At 42.5% G+C, this 14,360-nt stretch overlaps 1 protein-coding gene across 1 annotated transcript in view; it reads right to left on the bottom strand.

The window, feature by feature from the left end:
• The window catches only part of YEATS4 (YEATS domain containing 4), a 34,306-nt gene that overhangs the window by 7,166 nt on the left and 12,780 nt on the right, over positions 1–14,360 (bottom strand). The window contains exons 3-6 of the mRNA XM_004602659.2: positions 10,161–10,227; positions 9,965–10,059; positions 5,136–5,228; positions 4,954–5,041 (exon numbers count right to left, since the gene is read on the bottom strand). Of these exons, the coding sequence (XP_004602716.1) occupies positions 4,954–5,041; positions 5,136–5,228; positions 9,965–10,059; positions 10,161–10,227 (343 nt within the window). The remainder of the gene's footprint in view (positions 1–4,953; positions 5,042–5,135; positions 5,229–9,964; positions 10,060–10,160; positions 10,228–14,360) is intronic.

Genomic DNA, 14,360 nt, shown 5'->3' with positions numbered 1-14,360 from the left:
GAAGGTGGCACTAGCACCAGGAATGGGAAAAGGAGCTGGTGGCAGAGTGGAGGAAGGTGTGCGCCTGGCACTCTAGAGGGTGCCCAGAGACAGGACAAGAAGTCGGGGATGCTACGAAGACAGTGGGCAGCCCAGACCTCTGCTGAAACCCCATAAAAGACGTGTTCATTTGATGGTCCTGCTATTCTGTCCCCTGCCCCTTGCCACATGGGATCCTTCTCAGACAACTGAGAGTTTCTGAAGGGAAAGGGGTTCCCTCCCGCTGTAGCCGGGAGAGTGGCACAGAGGGAGCGGTTGCTACCTAAGCAGCCCAGCAGCGGCAAAGCCCTCCTGGGGAGTGTCCTCCCTCACTCTTTTGTGGAGCCTCCTCCCTCCCTATGGGGAGTCTCCTCCCTCACTCCAGGGAGTCTCCTCCCTCACTCTGGGGAGTCTCCTCCCTCACTCCAGGGAGTCTCCTCCCTCACTCTGGGGAACCTCCTCCCTTATTCTGAGGAGTCTCCTCCCTCACTCTGGGTGTCTCCTCCCTCACTCTGGGGAGTCTCCTCCCTCACTCTGGGGGTCTCCTCCCTCACTCTGGGGGTCTCCTCCCTCACTCGGGGAGCCTCCTCCCTCACTCTGGGGAGTCTCCTCCCTCACTCCAGGGAGTCTCCTCCCTCACTCCTCTGAGGAGTGTCCTCCCTCACTCCCTCACTCTGGGAGTCTTCTCCCTCACTCCTCTGAGGAGTGTCCTCCCTCACTCCCTCACTCTGGGAGTCTTCTCCCTCACTTCTCTGAGGAGTGTCCTCCCTCACTCTGGGAGTCTCCTCTTTTACTCTGGGGAGTCTCCTCCCTCACTCTGGGAGTCTCCTCCCTCACTCTGGGGAACCTCCTCCCTTATTCTGAGGAGTCTCCTCCCTCACTCTGGGGAGTCTCCTCCCTCACTCTGGGGAGTCTCCTCCCTCACTCTGGGGAGTCTCCTCCCTCACTCTGGGGAACCTCCTCCCTCATTCTGAGGAGTCTCCTCCCTCACTCTGGGTGTCTCCTCCCTCACTCTGGGGAGCCTCCTCCCTCACTCTGGGGAGTGTCCTCCCTCACTCTGGGGAGTCTTCTTCCTCACTCGGGGAGTCTCTCCCTCACTCTGGGGGTCTCCTCCCTCACTCGGGGAGCCTCCTCCCTCACTCTGGGGAGTCTCTCCCTCACTCTGGGGGTCTCCTCCCTCACTCTGGGGAGTCTCTCTCTCACTCTGGGAGTCTCCTCCCTCACTCTGGGGAGTCTCTCCCTCACTCTGGGGAGCCTCCTCCCTCACTCTGGGAGTCTCCTCCCTCACTCTGGGGAGTCTCCTCCCTCACTCTGGGGAGTCTCTCCCTCACTCTGGGGAGCCTCCTCCCTCACTCTGGGGAGCCTCCTCCCTCACTCTGGGGAGTCTCCTCCCTCACTCTGGGGAGTCTCCTCCCTCACTCTGCGCCCTGATGGGTGGCTGGGCTAGTCTCCACCGACCAGGACTCTCAGTCTGAACTCGCCAGAGTCCCCTTTCCTTGGCAACTGAGTTCACTGGGTAAGGATGTGTTAGTTACACCATTTATGGAATTATCTTTTTTCCTTAGTGATACTGTTAGAAGATAAACTGAATAAAAACCAAGTAATTTATTGATAAGAACTTGCTTTATACATAATTTAACACATCAAACAGATTTTTTTAAAAAGTCCTTTTTATGAAAACACATTGTATTTATGTATTTATTTATATCTTCTCCAGGAAATACTGGGGTTTTTTTTTCTTTTTTTTTTTAGTCACACCTGGTGATGCACAGGGGTTACTCCTGGCTCTGCACTCAGGAATTACTCCTGGTGGTGTTCAGGGAACCATATGGGTTGCTGGGAATCAAACCCTGGTCAGCCACATGCAAGGCAAACGCCCTACCGATCTGTGCTATCACTCAACCCCGAAAATACTAGTGTTGACCCCATGTTCTGCCTTTTGGCAAGCACCACTTCAATGGCTATTTCCTTTATCAGTCAAGCTCCAAAAGACTTGTTCACAGCACTCATCTCTGATTCCTCTCATCTCACTCTTGATTCCCTTCAACAAATTTCTGTCCTCACTGTTCTTTTCTAACTGCTACTGTTACTGTAGGTCACCTCTACCTTGTTTTAGACCATTGTTCAACCTCTAACATTTTACAGACCAGCACCTCTCATGCACACTGGTCCACAGACTAGCAACTATAAGCCAGGCGGTAGACCAAGAGTTCTCAACCTGTCGTGTAGACTTGCACTGGTCCATGGAACAGTGCTAGAACCATTTCCTTGCCTTTTCCTTACTTGAACTATCAAGCGTATCACACACTCAGGTAATGACTATTTCTTGAGAAACTTCCTTGAGTTTGTTTTAGGACATGGCAAGTACGTAACTTTCTCTCTTTACTCACTGTGCTTTCTTCATTTCTTCTGATCACAACTGAGAAACATTGCAGCATCCAGAGTCATTCTTTTCTACCTTCATATTTACTTCTTTAGTAAAACCACGCAGTATCATAATTTATAAATCCATCTCTATATTAACTTCTAAATGTCTATCTTCATCTGAGACCTTTCTGGTGCAACAAACACCTTCTCAATACCTTCATTAAGGTTTAGGGTTCTCCCACATCCAGTATGTTTAAAGTTGTACTCCTAATATTTTCCCCCAGACCTGTACCTCCTAATTTCCTCACCTCTATTAAAGTAGTATTTTTTTTTTCAGACCTAAACCTTAAGAGCCAATCTCTGTTCATCTTCTTCTCCCACATAATTATTCTAGCAAACCCCATTATATGTGTCTCCAAAGCAGATTCAGAATCCAACTTCTCACTGCCCCCATGACTATAATTTTGGTGACCACCTGTTCTGTCATTATCTAAATTCCTGAAAGAGCTGCTTAATTATTTATCTGCTTCTACCTTTTTTTGCTTAACAGTCTCTTCTCAACATAGAAGCCAGACATGATCTTTTAAAAATGTTATTCTTACGGTGTTACTTTTACCATCAAAATCTACAAGCGACGTCACACCTCCTTCAGTTTAATAAACTGAAGTCCTCACAGTTACCCACAATTCCCACACAATCTCTCCCTGGGACACGGCAATTGGACAGCGGTAAGGCAGGGGTGATCCCTGAGCATAGCCAAGTGTAGCCCCAAAATAAAAGATCTATTCCTCATGATCATCTCTGCTCCCACTCCCAGTGCCTTTGTTCACTCTACTTCAATCTCTACTTCCTACTCTGCACACGGTGCTCCTTCTGGAGGGTTCTTCCTCCACGTACCCCTTTTCCTCACTTACTCCTTTAAGCATTTTTTCAAATGCCGCAATCTCAAGTAGCAGTCTCTAACCTGATACTTCAAATTTCCATCTCCTCCAGCAAAGGTTTTTCCTCTCCTCTTTAATTTTTGCCATGCTCTCGCCACTTTATGTATTTTTGTTCTATTTATTTATTTCTATTTTTGTTCTATTTATGTCAATCTTCCTTCCATTGGAAGGTAATTTCCATGAAGGCAGTACTTTTATGGGGGAGTGTGGGGTTTGGGGATACTCGGGGGTATTCCTGGATTTGTGCTGAGTGAACCCTGGCTGTGCCTGAGAGGCCATAAGTGGTGCCAGGGATTTGAACCAGTGTCAGCGACATGCAAAACAGGTAGTATCACAATTTATAAATCTACCTTGACCTCTGTATTTTATCTCCAGCCCCAAAGCAGGACTTTTTGTCTGATCTGGACACTCAGAAACTAAAACAATGCCTGACATGTAACTGGTGAATGAGACAGGTGAATGAGCGATACAAGAACTACTAAAGATAATTAGATGGCTACTGACATAAACAGTAGTCAAATGCAGGCTGCATGGGTTGGTAAGAAGGGGATACTAAGGTCATGTCAATTAGAGGGAACTATACCCTGATTCTCTGTCACTTTGGTATCCATCACTTCTGCATTAATGTGAAATTATTTAAAACATCATTAGGGGGCTGGAGCAATAGCATAGCGGGTAGGACATTTGCCTTGCACGAGGCTGACCTGGGTTCGATTCCCAGCATCCCATATGGTCCCCTGAACACCACCAGGGGTAATTCCTGAGTGCAGAGCAGGAGTAACCCCTGTGCATCGCTGGGTGTGACCCAAAAAGAAAAAAAAAAAAACATGAGATTCGGGCTGGATCAATAGTACAGCGGGTAAGATGCTTTCATGGTACACAGCACACCATTGTCTAATCCCCAGCATCCCACATGGTCGCCTGAGTAATGCCAGGAGTGACTCCTGATTGCAGAGCCACTAGAAATCCCTGAGCGTCACCGGGTGTGGTTAGAAACATAACAAATAATAAAATAACAGCAGTTAAAAACAAAACAAAAAAAGATAACCTTGCTCACTATAAATATTACCATATTCTAAATATTCTTTACCAATATTTTGTTAACAAAGACCAGTAAATATAAAATGATTTAAAAAGATAATTATTAACTATGATGACCAGAAGCCATGTTTAAATATAATTAAGGAGGGGCCAGAGAGACAATAGAGTGGGTTAGGCGCTTGCCTTGCACGCATCCAACCTGGGTTAGATCCCCAGCATCCCTTACCGTCCCCACACACCAACAACAGTCATTCCTGAGTGCAAAGCCAGGAGTAACCCCTAAGCATCATCAGGTGTGATCTCAAAAAAAAAAGTTAAAATAAATATAATTATGAAATAAATTAAACTATCTTAGAGAATATGAGAGGCTGTCTATCTTTCACCTTTTGAAACTAGGCTAACTTTGAAAGCAATTTAAAATATCCTTCTTGCATGTTCTAAAATACATGTATTTATTTTAAGCTCCAAAAAGTTTACCTAAATATATTATCGAAAAAAAAGGTAATAGTCACTAAACATAATTCTTATATATTTTTCACTATGGAATCCATTTTTTCAGGAGTAACTATCAACTCATGCTACTTACATTCTGTTTCATGCTTATAGGCGCCTAATGTTAGCTGACGAGATGTTGTTAATAACTGCTGCATCATTGCTGTTGGATCTTGAAATATCTAAAAGGACAGAATGAAGACAAAAATAATCCAGTAACTTCAGGGTTCCATAACTGAAAATACTTTGAAAATACTCATTATAGTACCTATTTACCATTTCATCATAGAACTCTGAAACTACTGTCTTTTTCCCCAGCATTGCATTGGTGTCTGACTGAAACAGCTTCAATAAATGATACAGGGTTACCTGTGAAGTAAAAATAGAAGTCACATTTGTGAACTGGCTTTCATTAACATTGTAAAACACCATATTTATATAACTGAATTAAAAAACAATCAAAATCAGTATCTTATCTCAAATACAATTGTGACAAACCTCCCAAACTCAATACTTTACTTTCTTATTAGATATCATCATCCATTCACATCTACTTAACATGTTTTGAAAACAGTAACTTGTTCAAACACTTCTAGAGGATGGTCATAAGAATAACACATGATACAGCTATGGAACTCAAATGGGAGTTTGAGAATGGGAGTTTAATGGGAAATCATTAAGACATTAATTTTTTTTACTTACACAGGCAGAACTAAATTGTGATAGATATTCGTTAAGATAAAGTTTAAAAATTAACTGTTCAGAAAAAGATTTGATATTTTCATTAAAAAAAAAAACTTACTAAAATGTTCAATGAAGCAACTTAACTTTTGTTTGTTTGTGAACACATCCTGTTGTGCCCAGGGTTCACTCCTGGCTCTGCACTAAGGGATCACTACTGGCAGGGCATGTATCGAGTGCCAGGTATGGGATTAAGAACTAAATCTCATAAAAAGGATTTAGAAAGGATTAAATCCTAGGTTCGAGGGATCAATCAAATTAGGTCTGCTGCCACTGTGCAAGTCAAGTGCCCTACCCACTATACTGTCTCTCCAGCTAACATAATTTCTTTAATAATCTTACTATATTATTATAATAAACAGGAACAGAATTATAAGTTATATGGGGTGGGAAAATAGCTTCAATATTTGTTTTTATGTTTACATTTATATCATTTTAATTATTAATAACATCATCTTATAGATCACAAGCAACATATTTATCAGAGCAAAAGCTTTGCAACAAAATAATTCAGTGACTGAAATAAAACTTAGCTGGTAGGCTGGAGCAATAACACGGTGGGTAGGGTACTTGCTTTATACAAAGCCAACTAGGGTTCAATCCCTGGCACCCCCTATTGTCACCAAGTCAGCTGGGAGTGATCTCTGAACACAGACCCAAGAATAAGCCCTGAGCACCACAAGGTGCACCCCCCAAAAAAAAAATCAATAAAAGAAAAACAAAATTTTGCTGGCAAAACAGAACTTTATATGTTGAAGCTATAGAAACCAATGCAGAGACCTCACAATTCACAAAAATTAACTAAACTCTTTGTAAGGCGGAGGCAGTATATGCCATAATCAAAGCAGGTAATTTGACAAATTTCTGAAATAAAAGGGAAATGAGACTCCAAAGAGAAGCCAGAACAGGGAAATCTCCACCTGACTGTGAAAGTGAACTGCATCAGGGCTGGCTGCAGCAGATCAGGCAGCATCGAGAGGCTCAAAGTTGGCAAGTACAGAAATCAAGAATGCTGGGCAGCCGGACTCAGTGACTTCTTTGATCTCCCTTCCTTTTTAGATAAGAAAGTATGCCCTCTGGTGGAAATGGGATTTTCTTTTCATTGTCTTTTTTGATACTATGACTTCCAATGCTACTGATAATACAGTTTCAGGCAGACAATGTTGATCCAAACCCCCACTGATGGCAGTGTCCCTCCACCAACGTCCTCAGGCTCCTTCCCACATACCCACACTGCTACCTTAGCAGTCTCATGGTTTTGATTTTATTAGCACAGTTTGGTTCAAATGTTTACTACAACGCTGGCTCTAAGACGTTGGTTAGGTGCTGGAGAGACAGTACAGAAGTTAGAGTTAAAGCATTTGTCCTGCATGCAGCGAACCCTGGATTAATCCCGGCACTACATAGGGTCCCCTAAAACTTCCCAGGAGTGATCCCTGAAATAAGAGCCAGGAGTAAGCATCACAGGGTGTAGAGGGTGGGCACAAAACCCAACAAACCCAAAAATTCAGATCTAAGTAAATCTACTGGAAATCTACTCAATAAATCAAACAATGAAGAAGTGCTATGGATTACGTTCTCTTCCCTTTTAAAGAGTGGGCTTTCGAGAACTGCCTCGTAATGAGATTGTAATTTTCTTTTAGAAATGTGTTTTTTAAGTATGAGCAGGGGATTAGGCAATAGATGAGGTGAGGAGATGAAGGCAGCACATTCTCAAAATAAAATGAGTCCAAAGTTATCTTACAGAGTGAAAGAGCTTCTGCTTCAGTAACATTAGCAGCTTCTCTCCCACTGCTCACATCTAAGGAACCCCATGCATGATTCTCTAAAGCAGACTATTCTCATTTCAGACAAGAGCAAGCCCTTGACTTTGTGTCCTACCTCTTGAACAGTATCTTGCAAATAATGAATATTTAGCAACTTCTTGCCAAATAAAACATACTGCCTGTTAGAATATTCCAGGACAACAAAAGGGCAAAAGATCCTTATTATCCTGAAAATATACAGATCATCTACAGTTTATTCAGCAGAAAACTCCTGTGCCAACAAATATCAGTTAGTTCAGGGAGGCTGACCATAAAATAAAGATGTCTTAAAACCAGAACTATTCAGGGCCTGAAGCGATAGCACAGCGGGTAGGGTGTTTGCCTTGCACGCGGCCGACCCAGGTTCGATTCCCAGCATCCCATATGGTCCCCTGAGCACCGCCAGAAGTAATTCCTGAGTGCAGAGCCAGGAGTAACCCCTGTGCATTGCCAGGTGTGACCCAAGAAGAAGAAAAAAAAAAAAACAGAACTAACCAAATCTGAACAGGATGCTTCATGGAATGATGTAAGTCAGCACTCTACATGCTGAGAAACATGCAAGTCCAAGTTCCCATTTGAGAGACTGAGGAACCGCTAGGTACAAAGAGCAAGGCTCTCCGGAGTGCAGCTGTGCGCACCACCCCCTTGGTGTGCTGGCATCTCTTCACACCTTCCTGAATCATTCTTTGGGCTATGGGGCCAAGGCATTTATATTTTTTAAAAACACCTCAGATACTGCTGATACTGCCAATGCAAAGCTCATTATCAGAACCACCAGACCACATGATAATCAGTGCCTTTGAAAAATATGGATGAGAGGGCCATCACCGAGTGGTGACCCTGTAATTTAAAAATAAGGCATGGCAGTTAAAAAAAAGAGAGAGAGAAAGAGTATAAATTCTGAACACAAATATTTCAATTCAAAAATTAGTTGTTATAATTATAAAAATTATAATTTGAGGGTGGGTGGGAGTAGAAAGTGCCAGGGATTGAATCCAAGGCCTCTCCCACGGATATAAGTGCTCTACTCCTGAGCTGCAGCCCAGCCCACTACAATGAGTGGCTCTGAGCACATGATTGATCTCTGAGCACTAGAAATCTCTTAAAAGAGAGTTTCGCCAACAGTACAAAATGTGTAAGGAATCAAAGTGAGAGCTCTGAGGAACTTTTTATATCATAAAAAAAAAAAAGTTCTGACCAAAAAAAAGAGAGATTGAGAGATAAAAAATCACTGGTTCTAAATAAGGTTTCATGAATAAGGAAAAAAAAATAAAGCAGCTAGTAACAATGGCAGTTTGAAAAAGTCAAAAGACCTCTTTTAAACTAGAAAAGGCTCTTATAACTTTTAAAATTTTGGTGCCAGGATTAAACCCATGGTATCACACATGATGAGAGACTGCTCTACCACTGAGCTCCATACCGGGTCCCAAGAAAATGTTTTTAACTACAAAAAACTGGATCCTTTAGGGGCTGCAGTGATGGAACAGCAGGCACAGCACTTAACTGACCCATTGCCAACGCAGGCCCGATCACTGGCTCCACATGCAGTCCCCCAACCCCACCAGGAGTCATCCCTGAGAGCAGATCCAGAATAAGACCTGAGCACTGCCAAGTATGTCCCAAAACCCAAGAAAATAAAAATAAAAATAAAATTGAACACTCTGGGCTAGAGAGACAGCTCACAGGGCTGGAGCACATGCTTGGCACAAGGAAGGGTTGGCTCACCCCTGCACTACACGATCCCAAGCAGCAGCCAGGAGCAGCCCCTGAGCACGGCTAGGTATGACACAAAAAGCAAACCAGCACAACTGGACACTGCCATATCGGAGAGCATGTAGTGCAACCTATCAGAAGAAACCAAATGGTACTAATGAATTTTAAACGTCTTTTGCTATAATAAATGTCCTTGTCTTCTTTGCAATAAGGGTTTACACTGTATCTCTCTCTCTTTTTTTTTTTTCTTTGGGTTGTTGGGTCACACCTGGGAATGCACAGGGGTTACTCCTGGCTCTTCACTCAGGAATTACCCCTGGCGGTGCTCAGGGGACCATATGGGATGCTGGGATTAGAACCCGGGTCGGCCACGTGCAAGGCAAACGCCCTACCCGCTGTGCTATCGCTCCAGCCCCCAAATAGTACTTGGGGTCAAGGACCGGGATAACTTTATTTTTTATATTTTTTGCTTTTTTTTTGGGGGGGGTCATGCCTGGCGATGCACAAAGGTTACTCCTGGCTTTGCACTCAGGAATTACCCCTGTCGGTGCTCAAGGGACTATATGGGATGCTGGGATTCGAACCCAGGTCGGCCGTGTGCAAGGCAAACGCCCTACCTGCTGTGCTATAGCTCCAGCCCCTGTATTTCTTTTTTCTACACATGAAGTTATGAAAGGCACTTCACCTAATAATGGACAATCATATTCATTCATGGCAAGAAGCATTATGCCATGACTTTACGTAAAATATATCTGAATAAAAATGTCAACACCAGGCTATGAATTACTGTTACATTTTCCTAAGAACTAAAAAAATTATCAATTTTTAAGGATTAACATTACTCACAGGTCTTTCATTAGGATCAATGAAAAATATTTTGATGATTATTTCGAATTCACCCCATCCTGTTTCAGTAATTTCATATGGAGGTTTAGTAACGACTGAAGAGAGAGGAGAAATAAAGCAAGTATAAATGTTCACTTTCGTTTCCTAGATCTTTTAAAAATGTTATTTCAAAAAAACACAAAACACTGTACTATACCTCTTAAAGGATTGCCATAACTTTCATGCAATTTAAATTGGATTTTCTTCACATAAGCTGACATATCCTAATATAGAGAGAAATTAGTTCTGTCATCCACATATAAAAACTTGGGAAAAAAATATACTGAACACAGGTATTTAATTTTACATTATATACTTCCCTTCAATTTTGTAGCATTTTTAAAAAAGAAATACAGGAAGCCTTAAAATGATTTGATAATTCATAACAAATAAAGATATACATATTCATAATTCACTTATTTTTGCATTATCTCTTTTATTCTATACAGAATACTCTAAATCAATTTTGCCTTTTCCATAAACAGTAGACCTCCAATAATTTTTAAACCAAAAAAAAAATCCACGGTCAACTTTATTTATTTATTTTGAAGTAAAACAGATTTTATTTGGAGGTTTTGAAGGGAAGGAAGAAGTGGGAGAGAGTGGAGAGTAACGTGCTCACGAGAGAACTCAGGCTTCTCCGAGGTCAGAGAGAACCGCCACACACGTCCAAGCATCAGGCACGAAAGTATGAAAGTACGCATCTCAAGAGGGGAGATGCGGGCACTACATATGCTTGGGCACCGCACGTGCTTTGCCACGTGGGCACAAGTAGCACATGCGCTCAGGCAGCTTATGCGCCCACAGTCAACTTTAAAGAACAAACTGTATGTAAAATTAAGTCAATTAAACTAAGCAACCTAAAATGTTGGGTATAACATTCTTTTTATTTACTGAAGCACAGGAAGATACTTGTTCTGTGACATAAAAAGGCTTCTGTGTTAACATAGTTTAAAAATATATAAAAAAAAAAACACGCAAAACTGTAAATCACATAAAACAGTAATGTTTACTAATATATATTATTTGCTTATAAAGATGTTCATATGCTAATTAAATCCATATACATTTTTAATTGGGATCATACTATAATATCTTAAGAACTGCTTCTATATCTAAACATTATATTGTGAACATTTTTTATAAGACAAAATTTCACAAGCATCTTTAAAGATTCCTTTGGGAAAACTTTCATTTTTTTCCCCCTACATTAAGTTACTACCAACATTGAAGAACCATATCATATGCTAAGCTGGCAAACAATAGAATCTTCCTGTGGAGTGGGAGGCTGCAAGGAAACGAGCATTTTAATGTAATCTGTATTATGAATACATTAGATAAAATGACAGAAGAGGCACCCAACATAGTCTCTGGAGATAATAAAAACAATTGTAGTAGAGAAATTGACCTCTGAACAAAGGCCAAAGGGAACATTAGGAATAGAGAAGGAAAGAAGAGGTTCATGAGCATCCCTCTGGAAAAGTAAGAGTTATTTATTAGTAGTAAAATGCAGATTATGTTGAAGTGAGCCAAATGCATGGGTAAGGCTGCAGAAATGGGTAGGGAAAAGGTCATGGCAAGAGCATCAAAAATGGCTTTCACTTCTCTCATGGAGGTATTAGATAATCATTGAAGGTGTTTTTAAAAACAAAATAAAGAGCTGCTTCTTTGAAAAAATAAACAAGATGAATAAACCACTAGCAAGACTCACAAATACAGAGAGAGAACCCTAATAAACTGAATCAAAAACGGAAGAGGGGACATCACAACAGAAACCACAGAAATTCAAAGGATCATCAGAGGTTACTTTGAGGATCTTTATGCCATGAAACAGGTGAATCTAGAAGAAATAGATAATTCCTAGATTCTTATAATCTCCCAAAACTGACCCAAGAAGATTTGGAATACTGAACAGACCTATCACTATCAAGGAAATTGAAATGGTAACCAAAAGTCTTCCCAAAATCATGGGGACTACAGCAATAGCACAGCAGGTAGGGCATTTGCCTTGCACACAGTCAACCCGGGTTCGATTCCCAGCATCCCATATGGTCCCCGAGCACCACCAAGAGTAATTCCTGAGTGTAGAGCCAGGAGTAACCCCTGTGTATCACCGAGTGTTACCCAAAAAGCCAAAAAAAAAAAAAAATTGTCTTCCCAAAAACAAAAGCCAAGGCCCAGATTCACTAGTGAATTCTTTCAAACTTTTAAAGAGGACCTACTACCAGTCCTTTTCAAGCTTTTCTAGGAAACTGAAGAAACAGAAACACCTACAAAGAGTTTCTATGAGGCGGGGCTGGAGTGATAGTACAGCGGGTAGGGCATTTGCCTTGCACACGACCCACCCGAGTTTGATCCCCATCATCCCATATGGTCCCCCAAAGCACTACAGAGCCAGGAGGAACCCTTGAGCATTGCCGAGTGTAACCCCAAAAAGAAAAAAAGTGTCTGGGGCTGGAGTGATATAGCACAGCAGGTAGGATGTTTGCCTTGCACGCGGCCGACCCGGGTTCAAGTCCTAGCATCCCATATGGTCCCCTGAGCACTGCCAGGGGTAATTCCTGAGTGCATGAGCCAGGAGTGACCCCTGTGCATCGCCGGGTGTGACCCAAAAAGAAAAAAAAAAAGTTTCTATGAGGCAATGAGATATATGGCAGAGAGTCTCTTGCCAGCACGCCTGGCTGTCTTCCCAGGGGCCCCTTGGAGGAGATGGGTTCCAGCTTCCCTCCCCACCTCGAGCAGAGCTCCCAGTGGCCGAAGACCTCCAAAACCTAGCCACAGCCATGCTCAAGGCCCCTCTCCACACGTTTGGACGAACCTCATGCATGAAGGTACTGGCAGAGGAACCCAGGAGTGTGGGACTCGGGCTGAGACCTCCAAGCCTGCTGGGATTGGGACTGGGCCTCTTCTGCCCAGATTTCCCATTTTCCAGTAGCTAGGCGGTCACACCCAGGTTCTGCCTTCTGCGCCCGTGTAATCCCATCAACGGCCAACATCCAGAGACTTAAAAGCAAGCTCCCAGGGGGCCGGAGCGATAGCACAGCGGGTAGGGCGTTTGCCTTGCACGCGGCCGACCTGGGTTCGATCCCCCGCATCCCATATGGTCCCCCAAGCACTGCCAGGAGCAATTCCTGAGTGCAAAGCCAGGAGTAACCCCTGAGCATCGCTGGGTGTGACCCAAAAAGCAAAAAAAAAAAAAAGCAAGCTCCCAGAAGCTTATAGCCTACTTCTTATCTTATAGCCTACTTCTACTTATTTTATAGCCTACTTCTCCCTCTGGGAGAAACTGGCAAGCTACTGAGAGTTTCCTGCCCATATGGGAGAGCCTCGCAAGCTTCCCTTGGTATATTCATATGCCAAAGCCAGTAACAAGCTGGACCTCATTCTCCTGACCCTGAAAGAGCCTTCAATGCGGCATCGTTGAAAGGCCGAGTAGAGAGAGGCTTCTAACATTTCAGGGATAGGACGAATGGAGAGGTTGCTGAGACCGCTCGAGAAATTCGACGATTGAAGGGATGATGATGATGATGATGATGATGATGATACCAATAGCAGACAGAGACTACACACACACACACACACACACACACACACACACACACACACAAATACAGGTCAAAATCCCTGATGAACACAGATGCAAAGATCCTCAACAAAATTCTAGCAAATAGAATCCAACAACTCGTCAAAAATATCATACACCATGACAGAGTAGGATTCATCATAGGGATGCAAGGATAGTTAAACATTTGCAATTCAATCAACATAATATGCCATATCGACAAAAGAAAAAATAAAAACCATATGATCATAACAATAGATGGAGAGAAAACACCTGACAAGATACAGCACCGATTTATAATAAAAACTCTCAACAAAATGGGAATTGAAGGAACATCCCTCAGAGTCGTCAAAGCCATCTAAGAGCTTTCCCTCTAGGATCAGGCACAAGACAAGGTTGCCCACTCTCACCACTCCTATTAAATACAGTACTGGAAGTACTTGCCAGAGCAGTTAGGCAAGAAAATGATATTAGGGGCATCCTTGTAGGAAAGGAAGAAGTCAAGCTTTCACTATTTGCAGATAACAAGATACAATACTTAGAAAATCCTAAAGACTATGAAAAAGCTCCTAGAAAACAATAGATTTGCATAGTAAAGTGACAGGTTAAAATCAATACCCAAAAGTCCATGGCTTTCCTATACACAAGTAATGAGAAGAAAGAGACATTAAAAAAACAATCCATTCACAAATGTGCCTCTGAAAATCAAGTACCTTGGAATCAGCTTGAGGTCAAGGAACTATACAAAGAAAACTACAAAATGCTAATTCAAGAAATAAAGAGTTCAGGGCTGGA

Source organism: Sorex araneus, chromosome 10 (genome assembly GCF_027595985.1).
Source record: "Sorex araneus isolate mSorAra2 chromosome 10, mSorAra2.pri, whole genome shotgun sequence".
Classification (NCBI taxonomy): domain Eukaryota; kingdom Metazoa; phylum Chordata; class Mammalia; order Eulipotyphla; family Soricidae; genus Sorex; species Sorex araneus.
Note: the sequence above shows the minus strand (reverse complement) of the source record. Positions and strands in the feature narration are given on the sequence as shown.